Source organism: Harmonia axyridis, chromosome 5 (genome assembly GCF_914767665.1).
Source record: "Harmonia axyridis chromosome 5, icHarAxyr1.1, whole genome shotgun sequence".
NCBI classification, from domain to species: domain Eukaryota; kingdom Metazoa; phylum Arthropoda; class Insecta; order Coleoptera; family Coccinellidae; genus Harmonia; species Harmonia axyridis.
In genome coordinates this window covers 22,569,653-22,583,992 of record NC_059505.1, presented here as the reverse complement: position 1 = coordinate 22,583,992, position 14,340 = coordinate 22,569,653, and the positions used below count along the sequence as shown (strand labels likewise).

Genomic DNA, 14,340 nt, shown 5'->3' with positions numbered 1-14,340 from the left:
GCGTATTTTCTCTTTGCTAGTGACATTAGGGTCATTCTTTGACGCGCGCTGAAACTAAAATAAGTCAACTAATCACAAAACTGTCAGAAAATTTTTTGTAGTACGAAATCTCATCTTTTTAACGCCATTTAGTGGATCCCGATTAGACTAAAAAGAACACGAGATACGAATAACGAAAGACATCTATTAGATAAAACAATGGATTTCTTTTTACTACACCTGATACATAAAATGAAATTTTGTTTTCTCAACAATTGGATAAATCCCCATCCAATTGAATTAGGAATCAGTTGCAAAATGGTGAAACAAATATTCATGTAGAATTTCGCGAGAATCATATCATTGGAGAATGAAAATAATTTTGCTGTCAAATTCTGATATCTATCCATACATTCAGCTGGTTTTATATGAACAAGAATAACCGAGTTTTTCTGATTTTATAACGGTTTGCTTTAGGTAAGTAGCGAATTATTAATTCGCTATTTACTTCAGGCCGACTACAATTTTCAGTAGAAGAGTAGTTGGATTTATTATGTTTGAAGTATTTCACCTTCTAGATATCATGATTTTTTCCTAAAAATAAATTCTCCTATGTCCTTCGTAATTCTTGAATCAAATATATTCAACTATGAAAGTGAACTGAAAAATTCAAATCATTAAATATGATGGCATTGACGTATCATTACTCAATATCTATTTAAAAGTTCTCAGATTTCGAGTGATGCAAATTTTTTCAATTCAATTCTTTGAGATTGTATATTATTACCCATTCATGAATATCCTATTATGACAAGGTATTTTACAAAATATGAAATAAGAAATATTGGTCATCTTCAATATCTATATTTGGGTAATTAACAAAAGTTGAAGCGTTGATTTACTCCAGTAAATGAATTCATTGGCATGTTTGATTATTGCAATTATATTTCAGACAATTTTACATCAATACTACTACAGCTTGAACATATGTAGGCCAGAAGTTTTGCTGAAAATAGGAGGAAGTTTTGTGGAAATCGCAGCGCAAGAAAAAATTGTAGATGGCTATGTTGAGTTGGTGAAAAGAGATCAGTTGGATGAAAATGTGCCAACAGAAGCCTTGGAGAAATGTGTATCTTATTTCAATACACTATTTCCCATCATCCTTGGTGCTGATGTGAAAATAAATCACACTAGATCGTTATCAGATAATGTTAAGTGTTTGTACAGTGCGTGTGACGGTATCATCAATGACGCTTTGGTCATCAGAAATTTAATAGAGGTAAAAACCAAATCTTCAATTATTGAAATGGGTTGTAATGTGAATGTGGGGATTAAATATTACTAAATAATATTTAAACCTAAATCCTTCACAGATATTCATTTCTGAGTTGTGTAGTGGGCAATAAAATTTTCTATTTGATAATAAATTTCAGCACAAGATAATAGAACTGAATTTTAGCTGAATAATACTTCACCAATTATCGTTGGAAATCATCAGTGGTTAAGTATTATCATTTCTGTAGTGCTTTTCACTAAGATTTGGTACACCACTGCGAAAAACACTTCATCGGTTAAATTTAGATTCTTATCTCTAAATAATTATAAGTACAGCTAGTTTTATACAAGTGTAACCATTATTTCACTGATTATACAACTCATGTTCTGATGAACCAATAGAATCCGTAAATTGCCCATAGTTACGGCGTATTGATAAGTGAATAGACTTCTTGACGACGTGGTATAATTGTTTTGGTGTTTCGCCTCCTGTCATTTTATGATGATCTCCATAGTAACATTCTTTGACGTTCGCCAAAAAATAAAAATCAAGCTCAGTGAAGCCATTGAGAATTATCAAAATGCAGTGCTTTGGTTATAGTTATTGAAATTATTCGTTATATAATCGGAACGAATACCACTCGAGCAAAGACAATATATTGCGATTATACAAACCTCTTCACTCGACGTAATGTTTCGCGAATTACGTCTCGTGAATCGATGTATAATTGAATATTGTCTATGCTCTTATGATATTATAACGGAAAAAAGTGATTACTGCACTAATGCTTCAGGACAACATAAGCCCATGAGCTGTTTTCACCTTTTTTTCTTAAAAAGTCCACCAAACTCATTAATCTTATTTTCATGTTGAATAGAAATTAATATTCTCAGATCAATACCAAATATAAAAAAAATACTCATGTTATACCCTGTATAATTAAGTGCAATTCCAGACTGGCAATGTAGGAGATATTGGTTTATTAGCACAATACATAATAACAAACTGCGAACAACTTCAGCAGCAGTTGAAATTAGTTAAAAGACGCTTACCAACAGATCCCAATATATCAGAACTAGGATTGGACAAAGAAATATTTGAAAATCTCTATCAGTGTTACCAGCAATCTGGGAGAATATTGAAAACTTTGCAAGATATAGTGAAATCATCTGTTCAAGTAATGACATCTTCAACAGGTAATTCATAAAGAAAAGAAGCAATATTCACATATTTAATTGATTATTTTAGAGTTTGAAAAAGGCCTCACGCAAGAAAAAATCAAAGATATTGCAATAAACGCCAGTGACAAGATATATGAGCAAGATGACTTGGGACCTGTTCAAAGCATTAAGAATTCATTGACCTTTATTGTAACACAAATAACACAAATATCCCAATTTTTACAAGACAATGAATTTGATATAAGCACTTCTAGTAGAAGCCCAGAAAAGGTATGAAGTATTAGTGTTTGGTTTTACCAATTTATTTATTATAATATTTTTTAAGACTACCCCTCCAGTAGTTTTAAGATCTCAAACAGTGAAAAAAGAATTGGAACAAACAAAAACATTAACCAGTCGTTTAGAAAATAAGGAATCTGATTTGAAAGAGTTGCGAAAACACTTGAAGGAGAAACAAGAACAACTTTCTGAGATGGTGATCAGGAAAGAACTAGCTGAAAAAAAACTTGGAAATGTTAATAAAGATTATGAGTTAACTATTGAAAAATTGCAAAGGAAGTTAGAGGAGGCTAATAATAATTATAAGAGAAAAGAAAAGGAATTCGAAGAAACATTAGATCATCTGCAAAGAGATATTGACTCTTTGGAAAATGAAAAAGGAGAAATGAGGGAAAAATTCAAATTAATTACAAAGAAAGCACAGATGGAAACTATGTCAAAAAGCATATCAGGTATAAAAATTCACTCAGTTGAAGGAAAATATTTGAATAATCGAATATCTATTATAGGTTCTCAGCTTTCATCATTACAGTCTTCAACTGGCCCAATTCTTCCTGCTGTTGTTCGAGATTCCCCACTACTTGTGCAAGAAATACAGAATCTTAAAAAACTTTATAACATGGAGAAACAGCAACGATTGAAGCTTTCAGATAATAAACTAAGGGATATGTTGGAGAGTATGAAGCCCTTACCTTCATTTGAACCTCAACTGGATGAAAGCTTAGACAAATTGATGAAAGAAGGAGAAAGTTTGAAACAGGTAAAGTTGAATCCAATTTTGTAGTATACATGATGTGAAAAGAAATTGTGTAATATGCTTTAACATTAAGTTTATAGGTAGAGAATAGGACTATTATCTGGTGACACTTTATTAGGTCATTGTGTGGCTAATGTCTTAAGGTTAATGAGTAAATTGTATGGGAAGATAGATAAGTAGTCTTCTTCTTATTCATGAGCCCTGTCAGTTTTGTCCGACGTTGGCGATCACATTGGGGTTAGTGAACCAAAAGCGCTTGAATGCAATTGATTATTGTTAGTAATTACCAATGGTAATGATATTGATAATATAGATAATGGGAAAACCATTTTCTGTTGATATTTCGACATTTCTATCAGTAGCGGAATATGACGATTATTTTACTTTATTTTATTATTTTTGTTTCTCCCGACGAAAGTGCAAAATTCCCGAAAAATTGTTTTCTCCCGATAATGGGGATGTTCACTTCTTGCTTTATCTCTATCAGTACTTTTTAGCTTTTTCTATGAAAAATATATAGAATATAATCTAAGAAATTCACCCTCCAGCTACACTGGCGCCACTAATTTAGGTCAGTTCAACAGACTCTTTTGGAAGGGGAAGACTATTCTCCTTATCTCTACCCTCCATACTTGAAAGTTGCCAAGTTGAAAAACACAGAACACTATAATGACCAAAAATTCCTTCAGAATAACAAGCTAACGAGCAACGAAATGCACATAATTATATAATTAATATAGATTATTCAACTTCTAAGATAAATATACAAATTATATGTTTTTTTGTTGGTCTCAATTGCATAAAAAAACACCCTATGCTTGGAAAACATATATAAAACTAGGTCTATAAGAACATAACCTAGACAATTAATGTACCCTATTAACTCATTGAAATATGAATAGAATATAAAGTTTTGAAATTGAAGATCATGAGAGACCCATGCTGAAATTTGCAGTAATATTTAAGGTTGGGGTGAATTCGGAAAGTCAGCGCTACCAAATACGCATTGCGATGTCAAAAAGCGTCCGTAAATTACCGATGGTGCCTACGATTGAAACCATCAGGTTTTTAAACATTTCTTGAATTCAACGTTGCTTCATTTGATGCCCCATCGTAGTCCCTCAGTTGTAGAGTAATGAAAAGCCTATGTTTATGCTGAATGAAAGAGAAAGAGAATTTTTATGCAATACTTTCTAGGGGTTGTCTTGTCATTATTGTCAAGTTAACTTTCGTCAAGTTTATTATTTCCCATGGGTCAAAGCCTTCTACATTCAACGGATGTATATTTTAATAGAATTGTACAATTGTATCTTTTATTTGAAATATTATCGGATCCATCAAGTTCCAGTTCGTATAGTAGCAGCAGTTCGGATTCAGATGAGGACTAGTTATTTCCAAAGTTCTTTCATAACATAACATAAAAATGAACTGTCCGTACAGAACATAGTTTTGACTGAAAATGAAATGAATGATTTTAGAAATCAGTTTTATGACGGGTTTCATAAAACTTTGATGGACCGATTTATATGTATGTATATATTCTTTTGAGATAGAGAACATATGAATCGGTCCATCAAAGTTTTAGCAACTCGTTGATTGCAGTTTGAAATAAAAAATGAACTGAAATTGAAAGCAGAAATGATTCGATCGAGCAAATCACCACGATTGAAGTTTATGGAACCCACAATAAGTATTATGTTAGATTTACTTAAATATAATTTTAATATTTTTTGGAAGATCACAAGAATACCATTTGTATTAATGTTTTGTTGAAGTACCACATAAATATATTTTTATAATATGTGATTATTCAGGGTTAGAACTATTTAGAGGACAATTATAGGGGTAACGAAAACCGTTAGAAATACAGGGTGGATTAAATTACAAAAAAGTTGCTTAATTTATGGTGAGTGTGAATAGATCCAAAATATCTCTAATGGTTCCAGAGATATCTGGAAAAAACTTAAAATCAAGATTTTTTTCTGTAGAACTCATTCTTTTCTGGAGATGACTTCACGAAATACGGTTTGTAGCCATTATCCAATATAGAGATTCTAATGGTGACGCGATAGTCATTTTTTTCTTGAGGATGCCATATTGGTCCTCCTGATAGGGTGTTGAAGAAAAAATTACGAATTCGACAATGTATCACACTACTTCATTTCAATTTTTTTATTCAAGAATTAGAATTATCAAATAACTTGTTACTTTGTTCAGTACTTACGTCGAACCACCACTTGAGTTTTGTAAAAACCTGAACCCTGTTCGATAAGTAACGTCCTATCAATTGTAATCATGATGATACCAACACTCTACATAGAGTGGCAATGTCTGTAGAAATTGTTCTACATAATTTAAAAAACTCAAGTGATGGTTTCACATAACAACTGTCTACAAAGTTATTTGACAATTTTCTGTATATACCTGCTGAAATCCAAGGTTTAGCAACTATTGCGCACCTAGGTCCTAGTGTTATCGGTTGTTTCACGTCGTTTGGTGAGGTTGAATTGCTTGAATTGAGCACAGACGTAAAATGTCATATGGAATTTAGTGGAATATACTGCTCCACCAAAGTTAAGGAAGTTCAAAAATTTTGTGACAGTTTCCTATTCTTGTCTACCAAATGTTCTTTCATGGGAAATAAAATGTTTACTTTCTTCTATCTGAATGGATTTTTTACTCCTAGTTTGCTAACTTTCTCAGTTTCAGGAATGTTCTTGTCGTTTGCGTTTCTAAGAATTTTCGATCAGTTGTTTTACGTTCTCAGAATCAAAATCGATTCAAAATCCGAAAAATTGTTTCGCAATAACGCCTAGACGCAAACTTAGTGCGGATGAAGCCACTAGGGCTTTTGGTATGATCGAGGCTGGAAGTAATCAGAGAGATATTGCGAATTTCTTTCGAGTTAGTGACAGCGTAGTTTCCCGACTCATCCATCGATATCGAGAAACTGGAAACACGACCGAAAAACCGAGAAGTGGACGCTCAAGTTCTACCACTCATGCACAAGATCGGTTGCTGATTGTGTCTACCCGTAGAGAGCCTTTGAGATTGAGGACTTGTCGAATCATGCAACAGCTGCTTTTTCTGGTGTTTTGGTTTTGATTCAAACAGCTCGTCGATGACTTCGAGGCATTAATCTACATCCTCGACGACTTTTGAATTTCATTAACTGAAAATCACATGCGACTGCAAGTTAATGACAACATTATTCTATTGTTTTATGCTGCTATTAGGCCAAATTTCTTGTTTTTGGAAGATAAAGCGTCACCCCATCGTGAGAGAATTGTCGATGAAGCTCTGGAAATCCATGGTATTCCGCATTTGGCCACGCCCCCTCAGTCGCCAGGGTATCGATTCATAAAGATCCCTAGGGAGCTAGGGAGAAGGAGCCAAATTTTAGGCTCCGCCCTAATTAAAGTAGGAAGAAGGGGGATCGACGTTGCCAAATTGAAGGGAGAACTTTGAACTATTTTTCTGTGACATTAACAGAAAAATAAATAATTTCTATTTTTTATGTCTATCTCAATCTAAAATAAATCTAGCACCTATAAATATGGAAAAAACAAATGGATAACAATAACTAAAGCTTTAAATTATATTTTGATAGTAATTCGAGGTCACTTTTACTGTCATACAATAATTCCACCATTGCTAAATGTACATATTACATTGGATCTATTTTTCAATTCAATACATTTATTTCGATTTTCTATAATAAACCATGAGTGATATATATAAACTTACTGTATTTAACATAAGCAGTAAAATGAGCTAATTATAAATTATAATAACACCAATAATCGAATTTTGAAGAGACACCCCACGTGTGCATCTTTGACATTCGTCACAGAGAATGTCGTTTATGTCACAGCGTTGCCAAGTTTGTATCGCAATGAAAACCGCTGGGTCCAAGGCAGCGGATTTGAAGTCAATTTTTTTCGTCTAAGAACCGACAACGTTGTAGGTTGTATCAAAAGTTGCCTATCATAAAATGGTTTTTAATTTATTAGAATATGACGATTGAATCAAAATTTATGTTTAAAATGAAAAATACATCTAAATATCAACAATTGAACAAATTATGGTTATTTTGCATCTGTATCGGGGGCTTTAGCAGAGTGGGCGTGGCTCCTTCTCCCTAGCTCCCTAGGGATCTTTATGAATCGGTACCCAGCAGACCTCAATTTCATTAAACACGCTTGGGATCAGCTACAAAGAGCTTTAGATTATCACCAATCACCTCCTCATACGCTTTAAGAATTCAGACGGCTTTTACCAGGAAGAAAGATTGGAGATAAATTGATTGAGGCTGCTTCACCCTTACGCTCCGTACTAACCGAAAGTATGCAAACGCGTTGTCAAGCTGTGGTTGATGTTCGAGGAGGACATACTCTTTACTGAACCTTAATTTTTTTCAATTTTTTGAGTGAACTGATTTTGTACTAAAAATACATTTTCAACTGAAACTGTGAAGTCATATAAGATTCGGCAAAAAAAATATTTCAGATAAGTGAGTTAACATTTTGGTCTATCATATTTGAAAACAATTGCTGAAAAAAAAAATGGAAACTTTTGAAACAGTCTCAAAAGCTCTGAACTTTCTAAGCGTTTATGTGCGTTTATAAAGCAGTTTATGTCTATATGTCTATGAAATTGAGTGAAATATCGTATCACTGATATTTTTCATTTCCGCGCCTCTTATGTCAAATTTGATGTTCATGTTGGGGACAAAATTCGCTTACTGAAAATGACGTATGCCCCCTCTATCTATGTTTATTACTCTGATATTACACAATATACATTATTTGTCAATGACTGAACTTTCATTGGAATATCGTTCGTAAACTTAACGTAAATCTATAATCCAGCATAGAATTCAGCGCTTTTTTTCATGCATTTTTCCGGTTCAGGGCCGTCCAGCGCATTCAACAGTAATGACTTTTCGAACTCTTCCTGGCTTTCGACGACTTTCATCCTATTAATTTTATTTGGTTTTTTCCAGGAAGTTTTACTCACTTTGGCAAAACCGAAGTTTCCATCTGTTTATAAATATAAAGCACATAATATGACACAAGTATGGAACAAACACTTTGCAGAAGAACGCTGTATATGGTTAAACCTCGAAAAAAAAGCCGAAGACTTTCAATCGAGAGTCACTGCTAATATATTGAAGAAAAAAGAAGGTGGGCATATCCAAGCTGATTTTGCTGTATTTCCAACAATTGAAATGAAAAAAGTAAGTTTTCAAAAATTTTCTGAGAAGAACACATATATCTTTCTCCGATTTGTGTGTTTGTGATAATTAATATAATATTTTGTAATTCAAATTATATTAAATCAAGGAGAAAACTTCGAATAAATCAAACATTTTAAGTATTAAGCGCTTTTTAACAATTTAGTCAGATATGAAAAACCAAGTTTCAATTAGAAATATGTATCAAATGATGCAAATATTCAATTGTTTCGGTTAATATTTAATTTAGAGCTTTTCTTTGAGAACTAATGTTTAATGAAATATGAATTTGTTATTATAGGCTTATCACGAGGAAAAACCAATGAATGTTGGATATATAAAAATACCTGGAAATTACATCAAGGAGGATTCAATTATAGGAGTGAACAATTTAGAAATCGATTTTTCTAATTTACAAAACATCATGGGCAAATACATCGGAATGTCGGGCGGTGAATCAATTATTTCAAATTAAGGTGCAATATTAGCTTTAATTCATGAGTCATATTGTCCATTGTATAAACTGGACTCCTGCTTTCTCAATGGAAAATTGATAAATTTCGCAATTCTGAAAAATAAACCATCTGCCAAACAATGATTAATTTTTCATTATTAATTTATTAATCGTATTCAATGTATATAACTTGTTTAAATGATTTTATATTAATTTTAAGAAATAAACATTTCAATAGTCAAATACGTTTTACTTTCACTTGGATATTGGGAAAAACCTAATTATATCGATCATCAGGGTAGGAATATTCACTTCTCTAAGCGTCTAAAGCCCGGTGCGCATGGACTGCAAAGTAATCGAGTCGCCGCGACAGAGCCGTCGCTGCCGCAATTTTGATGATAACAAAGGGGAAATATTCATTAACAAAAAATCAACAATTTCAAATCTGTACAAAAAATTGGATTCATTCTAGGTTTGGTAAAAAAAATAAAACTTGCCCTTTCCATTCCTTACCTCTCTCATTATCGTATCCCTCTACTCTCATATTGTTTATGATGAATCGGTTCTTTTATATTTTGCATTCCTCTGAGGAATCAACTTTCATATTGGAAAATTCAAAAGATGAATTATCCCTGAAACATCAAGGAGCCGCCCAAAAAACGTAATAAAGGTCAGCAAAGATCAAAAAGAATACTAACAAGTCTGATTAATCATGAGTTTTAGTTTCAATTACTTGTAATAAAGAACTATGAGGGGGATTATACGACATATGAGATATTTACGATATTTTACAATGCGGCACCTTTGCTGGTTTTGATTTGAATTTGTCTGTATTCCTTCCTGTTGTTTCTGGCTGAATTTCATCCTCATTCGGTATTTTGGATTTCCTCACATTCCCTGAATTTTTGCACCCTAGGCGGCCGCCTACTCTGCCTACCCCAAAGCGTCGGCCTTGTCGCGTTTTCTGTACAGATACCCGTCACCGGTGTGAACTTAGCAGACCGTTTCCAGCAGACTGTTTGACGGAAACACCCGAAGGCGGTGACCAGTTGCGTGCAGCAAAATAACGAAATATTAGCTAGATCGGATATAAATTTCGGAAGTGGGTTCCGTATAGTATTGAAGGTAATATTGATTTCATATAGACCTCGGGATATTTTAGTAACGTTTTTATTCAAATTATCATTCGTCTAATTAGAAGAATTCATACCTCCGGAGGTACGCGTCGAAGTGTAACCATATTTGGAATGTAGATTACTATTAGCGATATGAATAAACTGTGAAAAAATTTTGGACTTCCCTAGGGATCCTGGGGTAGTTTTTTCATACCTTACATTTCGAAAATTCCTATTTCTGAAAGTACGTGTCGGAGGATAACCATATTTGAAATGTAGATTACTATTCGCGATGTGAATACAATGTGAAAAAATGATCGACTTCCTTAGAGATCCAGGGGTAGTTTTTCAATCCTTAGGGCCAGTTGCACCATTTGCCTAATCGTTGATTAAAAATTTAAACATTGATTACTTTGTGATTTATCTTGCACCATCTGTCAAATGACGTTTCATGTGGTCTAATCACCGATTACACTAAACAGGAAAATTTGGACGTTTATTTTCCCTATTAGTTTTAAACAGGGTTCTGCGCATAGACCTAATATCAATTTGATATAATGTCTATGGTTCTGCGCAACTCAAAACATATGACTTATTACATAACCATAAACATTATGTCTTTATGGACATAACCTGATGGTGTCACATTATATGTTTCTGTGTTTGGTTTTGTGAGGAATTTCAAAATTGAAATATGGATTCTGATTCAAATCGTGAATTATCATTCAATGACAATTTATAATGATAATTTGTGATTCATTTTGACTTTGTCACCACAAGAACAGAGAACATTATACTAGAAAATTGAAATTCCTGATTTTTCTATGATCACCGTCGATATTTTGAAATGTTGCCAAACATATCACATGTTTAGCTAAACATCGTTTATTATCAAACGGTGCAATCGGTAGAAATTATGATCATCGATTAGTACTAAACATTGATTAGGTAAAGAGCGTTTAATTTTTGAATGGTGCAATTGGCCCTTAGGGCCAGTTGCACCATTTGCCTAATCGTTGATTAAAATTTCAAACATTGATTACTTCCTGATTTCTCTTGCACCATCTGTCAAATGACGTTTAATGTGGCCTAATCACCGATTACACTAAACAAGAAAATTAGTTTTACAGGGTTCTGCGCATAGACCTAATATCAATTTGATATTAGGTCTATGGTTCTGCGCAACTCAAAATGTCAAAACATATGACTTATTAGTTAACCATAAACATTAAGTCTTTATGGACATAACCTGATGGTGTCACATTGTATGTTTCTGTGTTTGGTTTTGTGAGGAATTTCAAAATTGAAATATGGATTCTGATTCAAATCGTGAATTATCATTCAATGACAATTTATAATAATAATTTGTAATTTATTTTATTTTTGTCACCACAAGAACAGAGAACATTATACTAGGATATTGAAATTCCTGATTTTAATATGATCACCGTCGATATTTTGGAATGTTGCCAAACATATCACATGTTTAGCTAAACATCGATTATTATCAAACGGTGCAATCGGTAGAAATTATAATCATCGATTAGTACTAAATATTGATTAGGTAAACAGCGTTTATTTTTTGAATGGTGCAATTGCCCCTTAAAATTCGAAAATTTCGTGTCAGAGCATAACCATATTTGGATTGTAGATAACTATTAGCGGAGTGAATAAACTGTGAAAAAATCATTGACTCTTCTAGGGATCCAGGGGTAGTTCTTTCAACCCTTAAATTTCGAAAATTCGAATATCCGGAAGTACGGAGTCGGAGCATAACCATATTTGAAATGTAGATTACTATCAGCGATGTGAATAAACCTTCTGAATTGATTCAGAAACAAGGAAATTGGGACTCATACTAGTTGAAGTCGAGAGCTGCTTGCAAGGCAAAGACGGGGGGATTCATGCATCGCATTGTGACTGGAGACGAGAAATGGGTTCATTACGATAATTTCAAGCGCAGAAAATCATGGGGTTATCCCGGCCATGCTTCCATGGTCCGAAAGAGTATGTTAGAACATGCATATGTATTGATAGCTCTCGTCATGTTCTTGCTGTTGAAGTTTATTTTTAAAATTTTGTTGATTCTCCTAATTGCTGAGTCTTCTTTCATTCTTCGATGGTTTATTCGTCGGTTTTGTTTCATTCCTAGGTATTTATAAAGATTCGATTTCATTGCTTCTATCTCCTGTCCATTGGAATGAGAGATCGGTTCATCTTGGGTTTTTCCTCGCACTACGCTAATAGTACGACACTTGTCCAGTCCGAATATCATCCCCACGTCTTTCGAAAAATTTTCCGCCATTTTGACCATAATTTTTGCAAGTGGTTTTTGTTGCCTGTTAAAAGTTTTAGGTCATCCATGTTGTACGAAACGTACAGAAAATCTTATTCATATCATAATTTTCTAATAATATTCATACAAAATAATTTCAGAAGGTATTTCATATTTCTTAATGAAACGTAGATTGAAGGATGTGTGTCTTCAATTTGTTTATAAAATCAGCATTTTCATTTCCGTTCGAAGTACGTTAAGCAGAGAAATACCAAGTTACTTTCATATTTCCAATGAACAGTGGAATTTGTATTGTATCAATAAATCTATTGTCATCATATTTACGCTTGTTCTTGACGTCACTAGAATTATATTATAAATAGTTGTTAGTTTCAGAAATAAAGTGCATTTACACACGATCTGCCTTTCAGTCATAACCCTTGAGTCCTCAACAAATCCTCTATCTTGAAACTCAAGGTAACGTTGTGACGCAACCCCAACATTGGTCCTTCGAGCCAACAAAAACTACCAGGGACTTTGGAAATACAACCGCTGCACCCTAGAACTACCAGTCATTGGATTTACGACCCATTGGCACCAACTACCAGGGACTTTGGAACTTCAACCACTGCACCCCAGAACTACCAGTCATTGGATTTACGACCCATTGGCATCAACTACCAGGGACTTTGGAACCACAACCACTGCACCCCATAACCAACAATCACCAGTAATTATCTTTCCTATCACATTGCATCGTTCTTTCGAACCAATCCTCCAATTTTGTTGACAAGCTGTGGAATGAAGACAGCCCTTGAACTTCTGAGCCTGGTTGTTCAGTTTGTCGAACATAATTCCTTCTCATTCGAACCGATCCTGTAACCTTGTTGACAAGCTGTGGAATTAAGACTACCCTTGAACTTCTGAGCCTGGTTGTTCAGTTTGTCGAACAAAATTCCCTATGATTCGAACCGATCCTTTAACCTCATAAATCAAACCTCATATAACTAGACTTGACTAGACCTAGACTACTTACCTTATTCAAAATGGATAACCTCGTCGTAGAGCAGATCAAAACGGTAGTAGTCATCGAAAGAATTCTTTTCTACTTGAAGAAGGAAGAGGAAAGAAGAAACGAAGAATACTACCAAATGAAAATGGAAATACTGGAAGAAGAATGGAATTATTTCATTGAAACGCACCAAAATTTAGAGGATAATATACCAGAAACTGATGAATACTTCACCAAAAACATATATGGGCAAGCAGAAAAGATATACAACCAAGCATTAGCCTACCTCACGAAAATACAAGATGAACTTCAAGACGAACAAGGAAATGCAGAAGAAAATAAAAAGAAGAACACCGATTGCCCAATCATCAAACAACAAATTTCAAGCATCGAAATGTTCATGCGACAACTAGCAAAAATTGAAGGCTTTCTGGAACAATCAGAGAACATTGAACTTCTGAAGATCAAACTACAATCTATTGAAAACAGATGGAATGGTATCATCTCACTTGAAATCGAAATAAACGCAATGGATAAAAGAGATTCCAAATCGTATATGGAAAGCGGACAGTTCAATGAAGCAAGTGACAAATTCGAAGAAATCCAAGGTAATATCCTAAAAGCAATTCAAATGGGAGAAAAAAAGAAAATATTCAAGAACAAATTTGTCAGCAGTTTCCCCTCCAATACTTACTGTACAATATGACTCATGGCCCAAATTGAATGATGGTTTAGTGTGCATAAGAATGCACAACTCACAAATTCCTGGAATATCG

General features: G+C 33.8%; 1 protein-coding gene across 2 annotated transcripts in view; it reads left to right on the top strand.

Annotated features, from left to right (window-relative positions):
• Window positions 1-9,306, top strand: part of LOC123681113 (dynactin subunit 1) — a 48,480-nt gene extending 39,174 nt beyond the window's left edge. For both annotated transcript variants that reach the window (XM_045619320.1, XM_045619319.1), the window contains 7 exons: window positions 932-1,258; window positions 2,211-2,451; window positions 2,504-2,706; window positions 2,762-3,167; window positions 3,225-3,475; window positions 8,478-8,711; window positions 9,010-9,306. In XM_045619320.1, the coding sequence (XP_045475276.1) occupies window positions 932-1,258; window positions 2,211-2,451; window positions 2,504-2,706; window positions 2,762-3,167; window positions 3,225-3,475; window positions 8,478-8,711; window positions 9,010-9,183 (1,836 nt within the window). In that variant the 3' untranslated portion in view covers window positions 9,184-9,306. The remainder of the gene's footprint in view (window positions 1-931; window positions 1,259-2,210; window positions 2,452-2,503; window positions 2,707-2,761; window positions 3,168-3,224; window positions 3,476-8,477; window positions 8,712-9,009) is intronic.
• Window positions 9,307-14,340: the final 5,034 nt, after the last annotated feature.